At 41.8% G+C, this 15,779-nt stretch overlaps 1 protein-coding gene across 7 annotated transcripts in view; it reads left to right on the plus strand.

The window, feature by feature from the left end:
• The window catches only part of MRTFB (myocardin related transcription factor B), a 127,672-nt gene that overhangs the window by 99,579 nt on the left and 12,314 nt on the right, over positions 1-15,779 (plus strand). For all 7 annotated transcript variants that reach the window (XM_030300046.1, XM_030300052.1, XM_030300047.1 and 4 more), the window contains 2 exons: positions 1,299-1,457; positions 1,781-1,918. In XM_030300046.1, the coding sequence (XP_030155906.1) occupies positions 1,299-1,457; positions 1,781-1,918 (297 nt within the window). The remainder of the gene's footprint in view (positions 1-1,298; positions 1,458-1,780; positions 1,919-15,779) is intronic.

Raw genomic sequence — 15,779 nt, forward strand, 5'->3', positions numbered from 1 at the left:
GCAGAGGTAAGTTTTTCTCTTTCAGAATACTAGTGGTATAAAGTACATAAAATATTTTTATGAGTAAATCAGCTCTGTGAAATACAATCACAAAATCACACAGTGACCATACATTTGTAAAAGGCCATAAGACCTTTGGCTCGTGATGGGGGCTAAACAGACACTTGTTAGTTCCACAGGAGGGAGTCCTCACCACTCCCTGACAGAGCGGAGGCCAGCTTCTCAGAAGGGGGCAGATTTTAAATGGGGCCCTGCAAGGATTTGGAGACACTTTCAACAAACTGAAAACCTGAGTGTGGCCGCAGCCTGTGTGGCCTTTCCGGTCCGACAGAAATGGGGCCGGGTGGTGGAAGCTTTTTGTGCCAGCCAGAGAGGAGGGTTTTACCGTAAGGACAGAGGAGCCAGGGATTGTGGGGGCTCCATCAGGTGTGTGCTGAGGCTGTAACTGTAGCAGAGGGTCGACAGGGAGGGAGGCACAGTGAAGAGGATGCCACGGTACTCCCGTGATCAGGAGCAAGGACCTGGATTAGGACAGCGGAGGACAGAGGCCTGATTCAGGAGGCATTCGTAAGGCGTGTGAGCACTGAAGGGAGACAGCAGAGGAGACTGATGGCTCCGTTTACCAAAGTTTTAAAAATAAATGAAGGGAAAACCAAGAATTACTTTTTCTCCAAGGCTGGTGGTGGTGGAAGGAAAGGGGAAAGTTTCGTTTGGAATATATTACATTTGAGATGTCCTGAATTTATGTTTGTAAATAAAGGTTATAAATGTGGCTTTGGCACTTGGAAGCAAGGGTGGAAAAGAGGTGGGTTTGGGGATTATTAGCTTAATCGTGGACATGAAAGCTGTGAAAGTAGATGAGACCACCCTGGTGAGGAATATGAGAAATTCAGCTATTGCCTAAGACAGAAATCATACTGAGCAAGCGCTGATTTCCCAGAAGGTACAGTCCACACCGCCATCAAAGACAGGCCACTAAGTAAAGGGACCACGGATGCTGGAAAATCGGGGTCGGCAGACCACGGCCTGAGGGCCACCTCCAGCGCCCCACCTGTTTCTGTAGATAAAGTTATTGGAAGCCAGCCCCACCCATTGATTTATGCGTTGTCCAAACTGCTTCTGGGCCAGAGTGGCAGAGGTGAACAGTTCCAACAGACACCCCATGGCCTGCAGACCCTAAACTGCACACGTGGTGGCTCCTTACAGGGCAAGTCTGCCGAGCCTCGTCCTAAAACATGGTTTTCTTCGGTAGGAAGAGCCAAAGAACAGATTGAATGGAAAATATTTGTCCGTTACAGGTTTTCACGAACTCGGCATCAAATTCAGTTCTGCCGTATGAGAGACCACCTGCTCCAGCGGTCCAGCAGCCCTTTGTGAACAAGACCTCCACCAGTGTTCTTCAGTCCAGAAGCGCACCACTTGCCTCCCTGCAGAATGGACCTACCGCTTCCAACAAGGTAGTGCTGTGCGGACGGGGCAGCAGTAACAGTGCTTGCTCATGGGGCCCTAAAGCATTGCAGAACCCAGTGCTTCGGGCGTGGAGGGACTGAGTATCAATATTAATGGGACAAAATAGCCAAAGACCGTGGTGACGGTTGTTAAGGGGCAGCTTGGCTGTTATCGCGGAAAAGATGACCCTTCCCTCACAGGATGGTGCCCCGGTGCCATCGGCCACACAGGCTGGAGGTGAGAAGGCTCCTGAGTTCAGGAGCGCCGTGACTCAGCCGCCCTCTGAGCTCACTGCCCAGACCTGACATGTGCCCTCCTCTTTTTGCCTCAGCCTAGTTCGCCCCCTCCACCCCAGCAGTGCGTCGTCCAGCACTCCCTGTTTGGGAGCCCGGTCCCCAAGACAAAAGACCCTCCCCGCTACGAGGAGGCCATCAAGCAGACACGTGGTGCCCCGTCCTCCCTTCCAGAGGTAAGTAAACGAGACCAGTGGCCACAGTCTGTGGGCTTGTATCTGGGGTGTCGTCCTCACACTGAATCCCTTGTTTAAAACGCGCTTGCCGCTGTACGAACACAAATTTCAGAGCCAAGAACCTCATTTGCATTTGAAATGCTGTTTTTTTTTAATTGAAGTATACTTGACATACAATATTATAGTGGCTTCAGGTGTTCGACAGTCATTTGACACTTCTATACGTTATGAAATGTTACCCAGGTAAGTGCAGTTACCATCTGTCACCATACAGTGTTATTACGAGATCACGGACTGTGTCCCCTGTGCTATACTGTACATCCCTGTGACTTGTTCTGTACCTGGAGATTCGTACTGTTAATAACCTCCACTTACTGTAACCATCCCCCCGCCCCATCTCCCTTCTGGCAGCCACCAGTGTGTTTGGATTTATGAGTGTTTCTGTTTTGTTTGTTCATTTATTCTGTTCTTTAGATTCCATAGAGAAGTGAAATCATTTGGTATCTGCTTTTCTCTGTCCAACTTCTTTCACTTCACATAAACCCCTCGTAGTCCATCCCTACTATCACAAATAGGAAAAATACTTTCTGTAGTTTGTTTTTAATGTTTTATTTTTGAGAGACAGAGAGAGACTGAGCATGAGCAGGGGAGAGGCCAAGAGAGAGAGAGAAAGACAGAATCGGAAGCAGGCTCCTGGCTCTGAGCTGTCAGCACAGAGCCCGATGTGGGGCTTGAACTCACAAGCTATAAGATCATCGCCTGAACCAAAGTTGGACACTTAACAGACTGAGCCATCCAGGCGCCCCAGAAAAATACTCTTTTTTTATAGCTGAGTAATAATCCTCTGTGTGTGTGTGTGTGTCACATCTTCTTTACCCAGTCATCTATCCGTGGACACTTAGGTTGCTTCCATATTTGGCTAGTGTAAGTCATGCTGCAATAAACATAAGGGTACAGATATCTTTTCAAATTGATGGTTTTTGCTTTCTTTGGAAAAATACCCAGAAGTGGAATTGCTGCATCATAGGGTAGTTCTATTTTTTAATTTTTTGAGGAATCTCCATACTGTTTTTCACAGTGGCTGCACCAGTTTGCATTCCCACCAGTAGTGAAAGAGGGTCCCCTTTTCTCCACATTCTTCCCAACACTTGTTACTTCTTGTCTTTTTGAGAGTGGCCATCCTGAACTGGTGTAAGTTGTTATCTCGTGGTTTTGATTTGCATTTCCCTGATGACTCTTTTCTATGTTGGCCATCTGGATGTCTTCTTTGGAAAAATGTGTATTCTGCTATTTGGGGGTGGAGGGATGGAATGTTCTGTATATATCTATTAAGTCTGTCTGGTCTGATGCATCATTCAGAGCCACGATTTCCTTACTGATTTTCTGCCTGGATGATCTATTCATTGATGTTAGTGAGGTGTTAAAATTCCCTACTATTATTGTATTACTGACAATTTTCCCCCTTTAGTCCATTAATATTTACTGTATCTGCAAAATATAGGGGCTCTTGTGTTGGGTGCATGGGTATTTACAGTTGTTATGTCCTCTCTTTGGATTGATCGCTTTAACATTATGCGGTGCCCTTCTTTGTCTCATTACAGCCTTTACTTTAAAGTCTGTTTTTGTCTGTTGTAAATTTTTAAATATTTGCTACCTTGGCTTTTTTGCTTCCATTTGTATGGAATATCTTCTCCTATCCCTTCACTTTAAGTCTGTATATGTCTTTAGGTCTGAAGTGAGTCTCTTACAGGCAGCACATAGATAGCTCTTGGGTTTTTTTGTATCCATTAGGTAACCCTGTGTCTTTTGACTGGACCATTTAGTCTGTTTATATTTAAAATGAAAGGTATGTACTTATTGGTGTTTTTTGTTTTCTGGTTGTTTTCAGAGTTCCTCTCATAGCTCTTCTCTTGCTTTCTTTGTGATTAGATGACTTTCTTTGATATTGTGCTTGGATTCCTTTCTCTGTATTTGTTGTGTGTCTTTTACAGGTTTTTTGATTTGTGGTTACCTTGAGGTTCATAAATAACATCCTAGGTATATAGTATTTTAAGTTGGCAGTTTGCTTAAGTCCAACACATTCTGAAAGTACTACATTTTTATTCCCCCTTTTGTGTATATAATGTCATAGTTTACATTTTTTTAATTTTGTGAATCCCTTAAGTAGTTATTGTAGATACAGTTGATTTTACTTCTTTGTCTTTCAACCCTCATACTAGTTTTATAAGTGAATGATCTACTATCTTTAACTGTTTTACCAGTGAAACTTCTTCCTTTCATAATTTTCTTACTTCTAGTTAAGGCCTTTTCTTTTCTGCTTCAGGAAGTTCCTTTAACATTTCTTGTAAGGCCAGTTCAGTGGTGATGCACTCCTTTGACTTTTTTTGGCCTGGGCAACTCTTTATAAATTTCCCTCAATTCTGAGTGCTGAGTAGAGTGTTCTTCGTTGTAGATTTTTTTTTTCCTTTCACCACTTTGTATATATTACGCTGCTACCTTCTGTGAAGGTTTCTCCTGAGAAATCAGCGTATAGCTTCATGGTGTTTCCTTTATATGTAATTAGTTGCCTTTCTCTGTATCTTTAATTTTTGACATGTTTTAAATGTGTACTTACTTTTGAGAGAGAGAGATAGAGTGAGAGCAGGGGAGGGACAGAATCTGAAACAGGCTCCAGGCTCTGAGCTGTCAGCACAGAGCCTGATGTGGGGATTGAACCCACAAACCATGAGATCATGACCTGAGCTGAGGTCCTACACTTAACGACTGAGCCATGCACGCACCCCTAAGTTTTGACATTTTAGTTATTATGTGGACTTCCTTAGGTTCATCTTGTTTGGAACTCTCCACCTTCCTGTACCTGGCTATCTGTTTCCTTCTCCAGGTTAGAGAAGTTTTCACCTATTTTTTCTTCAAAAAAGTTTTCTGGCCCTTTTTTTCTCTCTTCTCCTTCAAGGAATTTATAATGCAAATGTCAGTATAGTTGTTGACCCAGAAGTCTCTTAACCTAACCTCATTTTTTTTTTCTATTCTTCTTTTTGCTATTCAGTTTGGATGATTTCCACAGCACTGTCTTCCAGATAACTCACCTGTTCTTCTGTGTTCTCATCTGCTGCTGATTCCCTCTTGTGTATTTTTCAGTTTTGTTATTTTGTTTTTCAGCTTTGACTGGTTCTTTTTTTTATATTTTCTGTCTCTTTGTTGAAGTTCTGAGTTCATCCATTCTTCTCTCAGATCCAGTGAACATCTTTTATGACCATTACTTTGAATTCTTTATCAGGTAGATTGCTTATCTCTGTTTCATGTAGTCCTTTTTCTGAGGTTTTATGTTGTTCTTTCATTTGGAACATATTACTCTGTCTCCTCATTTTGTCTGACTCTGTGTTTGTTTCTATGTATTAGGTAGCTTGGCTCCATCTCCTGGTCTTAAAAGTGGTGGCTTTGTGTAGAAGGCATCCCTTACGGCCCAGTGACACAATCCAATCAGGTGATGCTCACCAGAACCATGCACTCGAGGGTGATGTCTGTGTGGGCTGTTGTGACTGGGCCAAGACTTCTGTGGGTACGCTGGTGGGCAGGGCTGGCCCCACCCTTCTACAGAACAAGCTGCCCACTTGGTGGGGCAAGACTGATGGACACTGTCAGAGCTGGCTCCCACCAGTATTTACATTCATAGACAAATATCCCACAGATCTGTGCTCTTCCAGCACATGCCCTAATAAGTAAATCTCCTTCACATATACCCCAGACACTTTCCAAACTGCTACTTGTGTGCTGGGTCTTAGACTAAGTGATATAATGCACTGGCCCTTTAAAATAGAATCTCAGTTCCCTATAGCCTTCTGGCTCCTGCCCCACTGATTTTCAAAGCCAAAGATTATGGGGGTTCATGTCCCCATTGGAGATCCCCAAGGTTGGGGGTGCCCACTGTGGGGCTTGATCTCACTCCCACTTATGGGTGATAGGGATCACAGTGCCTGGGATTGGGTTTCTGACCACACCCCACCCCTCCTTCCCTTCTCCCTGTGGCTTTCTTTTTATCTTCAGCTGTGGGAGAGGTTCTGTTAGTCTTCAGGTCATTTTCAGAGGGAGTTTCACTATATTTAGTTACACACTTCATGTGTCCATGGGAAGTGAGCTCAGGACCCACCTACTCTGCCATTTCCCATGCTTCTCCTTTAAATGCTACTTTAAATCAAAATACCACTCACTGTGAAGACTGCCAAACAATTTCGGCAGCTGTGTAACCTGCAATTCCTACTTACTCACAAATTCAGGCTTTGTCTTTTAACTTCTCCTTGGGGGGTGGGTCATGTTAAGGATAGATGTGATGGTAGCCAGGGCATGTATTTTATACACGTTTCTCTTCTCTTCTTATTTTTTTAAAGCCAAGTATAATTAACACATAGGTGTACAATATAGTGATCCAGTAAACCAGGTTCTCTGGTTGCTTTTTTTAAAAATTTACATCCATGTTAGTTAGCTTATAGTGCAATTTACAAGTCTAGTTGTTGTGTTTTTCTTTTTTAATTTACATCCAAGTTACATTTACATCCAGTTAGCTCTGGTGCAATAATGATTTCAGGAGTAGAATCCAATGATTTATCCCCTACATGTTAACACCCAGTGCCCATCCCAGCAAGTGTCCTCCTTAATGCCCCTTGCTCATTTAGCCCATCCCCCCCAACACCTCCAGCAACCCTCAGTTTGTTCTCTGCACTTAGGAGTATTATGTTTTGTCCCCCTCCCTGTTTTTATATTATTTTTACTTCCCTTCTGTTATGTTCATCTATATGAGTTACGTCATATGATGTTTGTCTTTCTCTGAATGACTAATTTTGCTTAGCATAATACCCTCTAGTTGCATCCATGTTGTTGCAAATGGCAAGATTTCTTTTTGATTGCCTAGTAATACTCCATTGTGTGTATGTATGTATGTGTGTGTATATATATATATATATATATATATATATATATATACATACCACATCTTCTTTATCCACTCATCCATCAATGGACATTGGGGCTCTTTGCATACTTGGGCTATTTTTGATAGTGCTGCTGTAAACATGGGGGGTGCACTTGCCCCTTCGAAACAGCACACCTGTATCCTTTAGATAAATACCTAATAGTGTAATTGCTGGGTCATAGGGTAGTTTTATTTTTAATTTTTTGAGGAACCTCCATACTGTTTTCCAGAATGGCTGCACCAGTTTGCATTCCTACCAGCAGTGCAAGAGGGTTTCTTTTTCTCCATCCACGGCAACATCTGTTGTTGCCTGAGTTGTTAGTGTTAGCCTTTCTGACAGGTGTGAGACGGTATCTCATTGTGGTTTTGATTTTTATTTCCTTGATGATGAGTGATATGGAACATTTTTTTCTTGTGTAGGTTGGCCATCTAGATGTCTTCTTTGGAAAAGGGTCTGTTCGTGTCTTTTGCCCTTTCTTCACTGGATTCTTTGTTTTTTTGGGTGTTGAGTTTGATAAGTTCTTTATAGATTTTGGATACTAACTCTTTATCTGATACGTCATTTGGAAATATCTTCTCATATTCCGTTGCTTGCCTTTTGGTTTTGCTGATTGTTTCTTTCGCCATGCAGAAGCTTTTTATCTTGATGAGGTCCCAGTAGTTCAAGAGGCTGGTTTTTATTGTCTCTTTTTCCTTTGTTTGTTTTATTTCTTAAATTCCACATATGAATGAAATTATTTGGTACTTGTCTGTCTCTGACTGACTTACTTCACTTAGCATTATGCCTGCCAAATCCATCCATGTTGTAAATGGCAAGGTCTCATTCTTTTTTTGTGTGTGGCTGAGTAATATTCCATTGTGTATAATATACTACATCTTCTTTATCCATTTGTCTATCACTGGACACTTAGATTGCTTCCATCATTTGGCTGTTGTAATTAATACTGCAGTAAACATAGGGGCACCTATCTCTTTTCAAGTTAGTGTTTTGTTTTCTTTGGGTAAATACCCAGTGCTGAGATTACTGGATCATCTGGTAATTCTGTTTTTAATTTTTTAAGGAACTTCCATACTGTTTTCCACAGTTGCTGTACCAGTTTGCATTCCCATCAACAGTGCACAAGGGTTCCTCTTTCTTCACATCTTCGTCAACACTTGTTGTCTTGCGTTTTTGATTTCAGCCATCTCACAGGTGTAAAGTGGTGGCTCATTGTGGTTTTTGATTTGCATTTCCCTGATGGTGAGGGATGTTGAGCATCTTTGTATGTGTCTGTTACCTGTCTGTATGTTTTCTTTGGAAAAATGTCTGTTCATGTCTTCTGCCCATTTTTAACTGGATTGGGTTTTTCTTGGTGTTGAATTATAGAAGTTCTTTGTATATTTTGGATATTAACCCCTTGTCAGTTAGATCATTTGCAAACATCTTCTCTCATTCAGTAGGCTGCCTTTTTGTTTTGTTAATGGTTTCCTTTGCTGTGCAAAAGCTTTTTATCTTGGTGTAGTACCAAGAGCTTAATTTTGCTTTTGTTTCTCTTGGCAGAGGAGACATATATACAAAAATGTTTCTGTGGCTGATATCCCAAGAAATTATTACGTAAGTTTTCTTCTAGGACTTTGATGGTTTCAGGCCTCACATTTAAGTCACTAATCAATTTTGAGTTTATTTTTGTACCTAGTGTAAAAAAAGTGCTCCAGTTTCACTCTTTTGCATGTAGCTGTCCAGTTTTCCCAACACCGTCTGTTGAAGAGACTATGTTTTCTTCTTTGTATATTCTCATTTCCTTTGTTATAGATTAATTGGCCATAAAGGCATGTTTATTTCTGGACTGTTCTGTTCCATTGATCTATGTGTCTGTTTTTCTGCCAGTACAGTACTGTTCTGATTACTCTAGTTTTGTATCTTGAAAACTGGGATTGTGCTACCTCCAACTTTGTTCTTCCTCTTCCAGATTGCTTTGGCTATTTAGGGTCTTTTGTGGTCCCATACAGCTTGTAGGGTTGTTTGTTCTAGTTCTGTGGGAAATGTTGGTATTTTGATAGAGTTTGCATGAAATATGTAGATTGCTTTGGGTAGTGTGAACATTTTCACAATACTGGTTCTTCCAATCCATGGGCATGGGATGTCTTTCCGTTTGTTTATGTCATTTTCAGTTTCTTTCATCAGTGTTTCATAGTTTCTAGACCACAGGTCTTTCACCTTCTTGGTTAAGTTTATTCGTGAGCATTCTATTCTTTTTGATACAGTTGTAAATGGGATTGTTTTCTTAATGCCTTTTTCTGTTACTTCATTATTAATATATAGAAATGCAATAGATTTCTATATATTAACTTTGTGTCTTGTGACTGCACTGAATTCATTATCAGTTTTAGTATTTTCTTTATATAGTATCATGCTCTCTGCAAATAGAAGTTTTACTTCTTCCTTGCCACTTTGGACACCTTTTACTTCTTTTTCTTATCTGATTGCTGTGTATTCACATCCAGTACTGTGTTGAATAAACACGGTGAGAGTGGACATCTGGACATCCTTCACTTGCTCCTGATCTTAGAGGAAAAGCTGTTTCTATCAAGTATGAGGTTACCTGTGGGTTTTTCCCATATACGGCCATTATGATGTTGATGTATGTTCCCTCTAAACTTACTTTGTTGAGAGGTTTTATCCTAAATGGATGTGACACTTCATCAAATGCTTTTCCTCCATCTATTGAGAAGATCATATAGTTTTTATTCTTTATCTTGTTAATGTGATGTATCATTCTTGATTGATTCATACCTATTGAACCACCTTTGCATCTCAGGAATAAAAACCACTTGATCATGGTGAATGATCTTTTTAACGTATTGTTGAATTAGGTTTGCTAATATTTTGGTGAGGATTTTTGCATCTATGTTTATCAGACATCATACTAACTTATAGTTTTATTTTCTTTTTTTGTAGTGTCTTTATCTGGCTTTGGTATCAGGGTAATGCTGGACTTATAGAATGAATTTAGAAGCTTTCCTTCCTCTTCTATTTTGGATTAGTTTGAGAAGAATAGATATTAACTCTTCTTTAAATGTTTGGTAGAATTCACTTGTGAAGCCATCTGGTCCTGGACTTCTGTTTGTTGGGAGTGTTTAGATTACTGATTCAATTTCTTTACTAGTAATCAGTCTGTTCCAATTTTCTACTTCTTTCTGATTCACTTTGGGAAAATGATGTTTCTAGAAATTCATCCATTTCTTCTAGGTTGTCCGATTTGTTGGCATATAATCTTTCATAGTATTTCTTATATTCTTTTGTGTCTCTGTGGTGTTGGTTATTTCTCCTTCATTTCTGATTTTATTTTTTTGAGTCTTATTGTTTCTTTTTTGAGGAGTTTGGCTAAATGTTGATCAATTTTGTTGGTCTTTTCAAAGAACCAGCTCCTGGCTTCATTGCTCCATCTGTTATTGGGGGGGGGGGTTGTTTGTTTGTTTTGTTTGTTTAGTCTATTTCATTGATTTCTGCTCTCATGTTTATTATTTCCTTCCTTATACTGGCCTGGGGCTTTGTTTTTTTTCTAGCCCCTTTAGGTTTAAGACTAGGTTGTTTGAGATTTTTCCTACTTCTTGAGGTAGGCCTGTATTGCTATAATCTTCCCTCTTAGAACAGCTTTTGCTGCATCCCAGAGATTTTGGACCATTATGTTTTCATTTTCATTTGTCTCCATTTATATTTTGTTTCCTTTTTGATTTCTTCTTTGATTTTTTGGTTGACCCATTCATTAAGTAGCATGTTCTTTCCATGTATTTTTGTTCTTTCCACATTTTTTTTCTTGTAATTTTTAGTTCTATACCATTGTGGTTGGAAAAGATGCATGATAGGATTTCAGTCTTTTTTAATTTATTGAGACTTGTTTTGTCTAATATGTGATCTGTTCTGGAGAGTGTTCCATATGTACTTGAAAAGAATGTGTATTCTTTTGGTTTTGAATGAAATGGTCTGAATATATGTTAGGTCCATGTGGTCCAATGTGTCATTCAAAGCCACTGTTTCCATGTTTTTTGTCTGGATGATCCATCCATTGATGTAAGTGGGGTGTTAAAGTCCCCTACCCTTAGGTACTACTGTCAGTTTCTTCCTTTATGTCTAGTAATAGATGCTTTATGTATTTAGATTCTTCCATGATGGGTACGTAACTATATGTAATTGTTATATCCTCTTATTGGACTGTTCCCATTTCATTCTGTAGGGTCTTCTGTTTTAAAGTCTGTTTTATCTGATGTAAGTATTGCTGTGTCAGCTTGCTTTTTGCTTCCATTTGCATAATAATTATTTTTCTATCCCTGTACTTTTCAAAATGTATGTGTCTTTAGTCTACAGTCAGTCTCTGGTAGGCAGCATATAGATGGATGTTACTGTCTTATCCATTCTGTCACCCTATGTCTTTTGATTGGAACATTTAATCCATTTACATTCAAGTAATTATTGATGGGTATATCTGCTTATTGCCATTTTGTTATTTGTTTTATGGTTCGTTTTCTAGTTCCTCTCTGTTCTTTTCCCCTTTTGCTGTCTTCCCTTGTGGTTTGGTGTCTTTCTTGAATGATATGCTTGGATTCCTTTCACTTTACTTTCTGCGTATCTATTACCGGTTTTTGATTTGTGGTTACCATTAGGTTGATATATAACATCCTATGCATATGGCATAGGCATATATTAAGTTGATGGTTAAGTGTGCACCCCATCTAAAAGCACTAAATTTTTACTCTTTCCCTCTGCATGTTTTATATATATGCTGTCATACTTTACATCCTTTTATTTTGTGAATTACCTTGACTGATTTTTGTAGATATAATTGATTCTACTGCTTTTGTGCTTTAACCTCCAAATTGGGTTTTTATAAGTGACTAATCTATGACTTTTCTTATGTTTGCATTTACCTGTGAAATTTTTTCCTTTCCTAATTTTCTTATTCCTGAACCTGGCCTTTTCTTTCCAAAGAATCCCCTTGAACATTTCTTGTAAGGCTGTTTTGGTGGTGATCAAGTCCTTTAAATTCTGTTTGGCAAACTCTTCATCTCCTATTCTGAATGATACCCTTTGCTGGGTAGAGTATTCTTGGAGGTTTTTTTCCTTTCCACCCTTTGAATATATCATCCCACTCCCTTCTGGCCTGCAAGGTTTATGCTGGACAATGAGCCAATAGCTATATGGGGTTTCCTTTGTACATAACCATTTTCCTTTGCTGCTTTTATAATTCTTTGTCACTACTTGTTGCCATTTGAAATGTGTCTCAGTGTTTACCTTCTTGGGTCACCTTCTTTAGGGCGCACTATGCCTCCTAGATCTGATTGTCTGTTTCCTTTTCCAGATTAGAGAAGTTTTTGGCTATTAATTTTTCAGATAAATTTGGGATCACAATAATTTGAATATGGTTATGGTTTGTTGTGTTGCTGATTCCCTTAACCTATTCTCATTTTTTATTTTGTTGTTGTTCAGCTTGGTTGCTTTCCATTACTCTGTCTTCCAGGTGACTGATCCATTCTTCTGCTTCCTCTGTGATTAAAAATACACAAGAGGGAATCAATTTCACTTACTGAGTTCTTAATCTCTGGTTCTTTTTTATATTTTGGGATACAGTCCACTGTCTCTTTATTTTGTCTAAACCTGTTTGTTTCTTTGTACTAGGAAAATCAGCTATGTCTCCTGCTTTTCAAAGTAGGGTCCTCATGAAGAAGAGGTCCTCTCGTACCCTGTAGTGCCATGTGCCTCGCTCACCAGAAGTAGTTGCTTCAGGGGGTCTCTTACGTGTGTTGCATGCACCCCACTGTTGTGGCTGAGCCACATTTGCCTTTAGTCCAGTTGGCTGCAGTGACCCACTTTGCCTACTGTGGCAGGATTTCGTCTCTGTGCTGTTAAAGGGCCAGTCTGGGGCTGCCTTGGACTTGTAGTTGGATCAGACCAGATCCCTGCCTTCAGCCCAAGTTGACAGGGCTATGGTTATACCAGCCTGCAGGGCACTCTCCCTGCTTTGTCCCTGAGAGCCTCTGACTGCCGGCCCTGCCCACTAATAAGAGCACCTGTCTGCCCCAAGCCTTCGTGTGTGCGGTTATCTTCCCGTCTGCCCAGGGCAGGTTGGATGGTGTGAGTCCCCCAGAGAATGACAATCAGTATGTGGGGTTACCAAGGCAGGTGGAGAGTATTTGCGCTGGTTCCTACAAGTGTCGGGTGTCTAAACTTGGCAGGTGGGGGAGAATGGTGCCCACCAGCTCTTTGGCTCTTGCAGAAGTCTGCCAAAGATCCCTGCCTGTCCAGCACATGTTCTGAGATTAGTAAATACAAAATTAATCTGCTTCCCTTATACCCCAGGCGCTTTTCAAACTGCTCCTTCTATGCTCTATCTCAGTGGGGTTGTTCGTTACGCTGGGTCTTTAAGGGTGGGGACCCGGTTTCCCATTGCCATCCCGCTCTCCCAGAGCTAAGCCCACCGATTGTTAAAGGACCCAGAGTTAAGGCCCATTGGTTTTCAACGTTTCCCAGTTCAGGTCCCCGATGTTTGGGGTGCCTGATGTGGGTGGGGTCTGCTCCCCTCCCTTCTCTGTGCTTGTGGTATCCCTCTCCTTTGTGGTCTGTCTCACCAGGAACTTGATTCCCTACTGCGTCTCTGCCCCCCCTCCTCTTTTCCATGTCTCTTTTCCATGTATTCTCCTACCATTACCCGTGCGAAGTCTGCTATGTCACTCTTGTACCCATGTGGCTGTCATCTGGCTTTGTCCATGGGATCAGGTGAGCCGAGGGTCCTGGACTCCACCATCCTCCCAGAAGTCCTCTATGGGGCCCTCTTTCCTAAAGCTGCCATTCGTCGGGGGCATTCAGCTGATGGCCTTCCACCTGGCTGGCCATCGAGACTGCCCAGCCCCTACCTTACCCTGCTTCATCTTCCACGCGTCCCCAGAACCCTCTGCTCCAGTCGGCCAGCTTGTGCAAACCATTTTGCTAGTGTTTTGAGCAAGAGCACTCTGGAGGAGACCAACGTCCTCCTGACTTCACTGGGTGCTGATCCGCAGCCCAACCAGGTGCTCTTAGGCACGGTGCGCCAGGCGTCCCCCTGTCCGCCGAGCCTTCCTCATTGCTCCCTATTGCAAGCCATGGGAAGAGAGTTCCCGTTGGTAAAGGCGTCCAGCCCGCAGTGGGTGCCCAACAACAACCTTGTCATACCTTCCCCTAAACTCTGTCCTGGTCTCCTGGTCTCCCTCCCCCTCTAAACTAAAAGGTAAGTTTCGAGAAAGAACCCCTGCCTCACAGAGGATCCACACTTTGTGTAGCAAGCACCGAACAAGCCCGTCCCCTCAACCAGGCAGTGAGCGGTCACCATGACCTACCCAGCCGCCTCAGCGGACAGCTGCAGAAATTGCTCGGTCTCAGGCTGCAGCATACAGTTCGGCATGCTCCCAGGGTGGCCTGCCTCCCGGGAAGTGCAATTACCATGTGCTTCTTCTGACTGCTTAGTGCCAAAGGAACACAGTCCCTGTCGTTGAAAAGGTTTTCTTCAGTTCCATAGTCAGCAGGGGCCCTTATCTGTGAGGGGAGAACCAAATTTCAGAAACAGTTTTAAACATTTACAAAAAGAATGGGAACACACGGTGCTAGACTAGATGGTCCTCCCCATTAGTCCGTAAGAAGTGACACCTGTTCTCTCCACAGGAGAGCAGAGATGAAATGAAAGGCAAAGAGCTTAACTGCAATTGGTGAGAAAATTAATAGGTAGGACGCATCCTTCCAAACCCGGTTCTCATGTGTAGGTTCATATGTGCTGCTCACTTGATGCATGGAACAGCAGAGAAGGAACTTCACCTCCCTTTAACCAAAGACAGCTGACCGGAATCCCTGCCATGTTTGTCTCTGGTTGTTGTTTACAGGCTAAGGGAGCTCAGCTCTACATCACTGTCTGGTGTTCTTTATACACCGTTAAGCACTGAACTCCAGGCATGCTGAGGTTTTTAAAATACCTTCACTCAGACTTCCAATTTCACTATTGGCTAAGCAAGTCTTCCACAGATAACAGCTGTAAAGCCTGGTCTTAATACAAAGAGCACTAACATGAGGGCATTGAAGAGTGAATTGATGCAGCATATTCTGGTGAGGAGTCCAGACTCGGAGGAAGGGAGATAAAAGGCATGAATTCCCTCTTTTTGCTGCTTTTACTCTGGGATCAAGCTAAGTGGTGAGGTTACCGGTCGAAAAACCATAGCCTTTATGCCCTGGGAAGTCTGAGGGCTGAGTTGAGAGCAACCTAAAAGGAAAGGAACAAGTGGGGAAGATCCCCAAATTCTGTCTGTATCTCGAGCTGACTCCTAAGCCACATAGACATTGGGTGGTCATGGGAGCAGACTAAAGATAAGATGTGAGCTGTGACTGACCTTCAAAATGTTTCTTGGGCAGAAGTTCCAAGTCCAGCCAAGTTGACTGCATGCTAAAACAAAAGAAACCACTCATCTGAGAAAAGTAACAGAATAGAGTCTCCACTATGTGATATTCATAGCCATTCACCACATGCAGTATAGAAATGAGGAAGAAAATGCAACCCTTTCTGAAGGGCAAAAGGCAGTGAATTAAGAGCAACTCCAGCTAATCCAAGTATTAGAATTTGCAGATAAGGGTGTTAAAATAGCTATTATAGCTATCAGTGATGTAAAGGAAAATGTACTTGCAATGAATGAAAAAATAGAAAATACAGAAATGATTTTTTTAATGAAATGGAAATAATAAAACTAAAAAATATGGGGCACCTGGGTAGCTCAGTCAGTTAATCTTCTGACTTCAGCTCAGCTCACCATCTAGCAGATCATGAGTTTGAGCCCTGCATCAGGCTCTCTGCTGGGAGCACAGAGCCCGTGGTGGATCTCTCTCTTTGTCCCTTCCCCACTCCT

This window comes from Lynx canadensis, chromosome E3, assembly GCF_007474595.2.
Source record: "Lynx canadensis isolate LIC74 chromosome E3, mLynCan4.pri.v2, whole genome shotgun sequence".
Taxonomy (NCBI): domain Eukaryota; kingdom Metazoa; phylum Chordata; class Mammalia; order Carnivora; family Felidae; genus Lynx; species Lynx canadensis.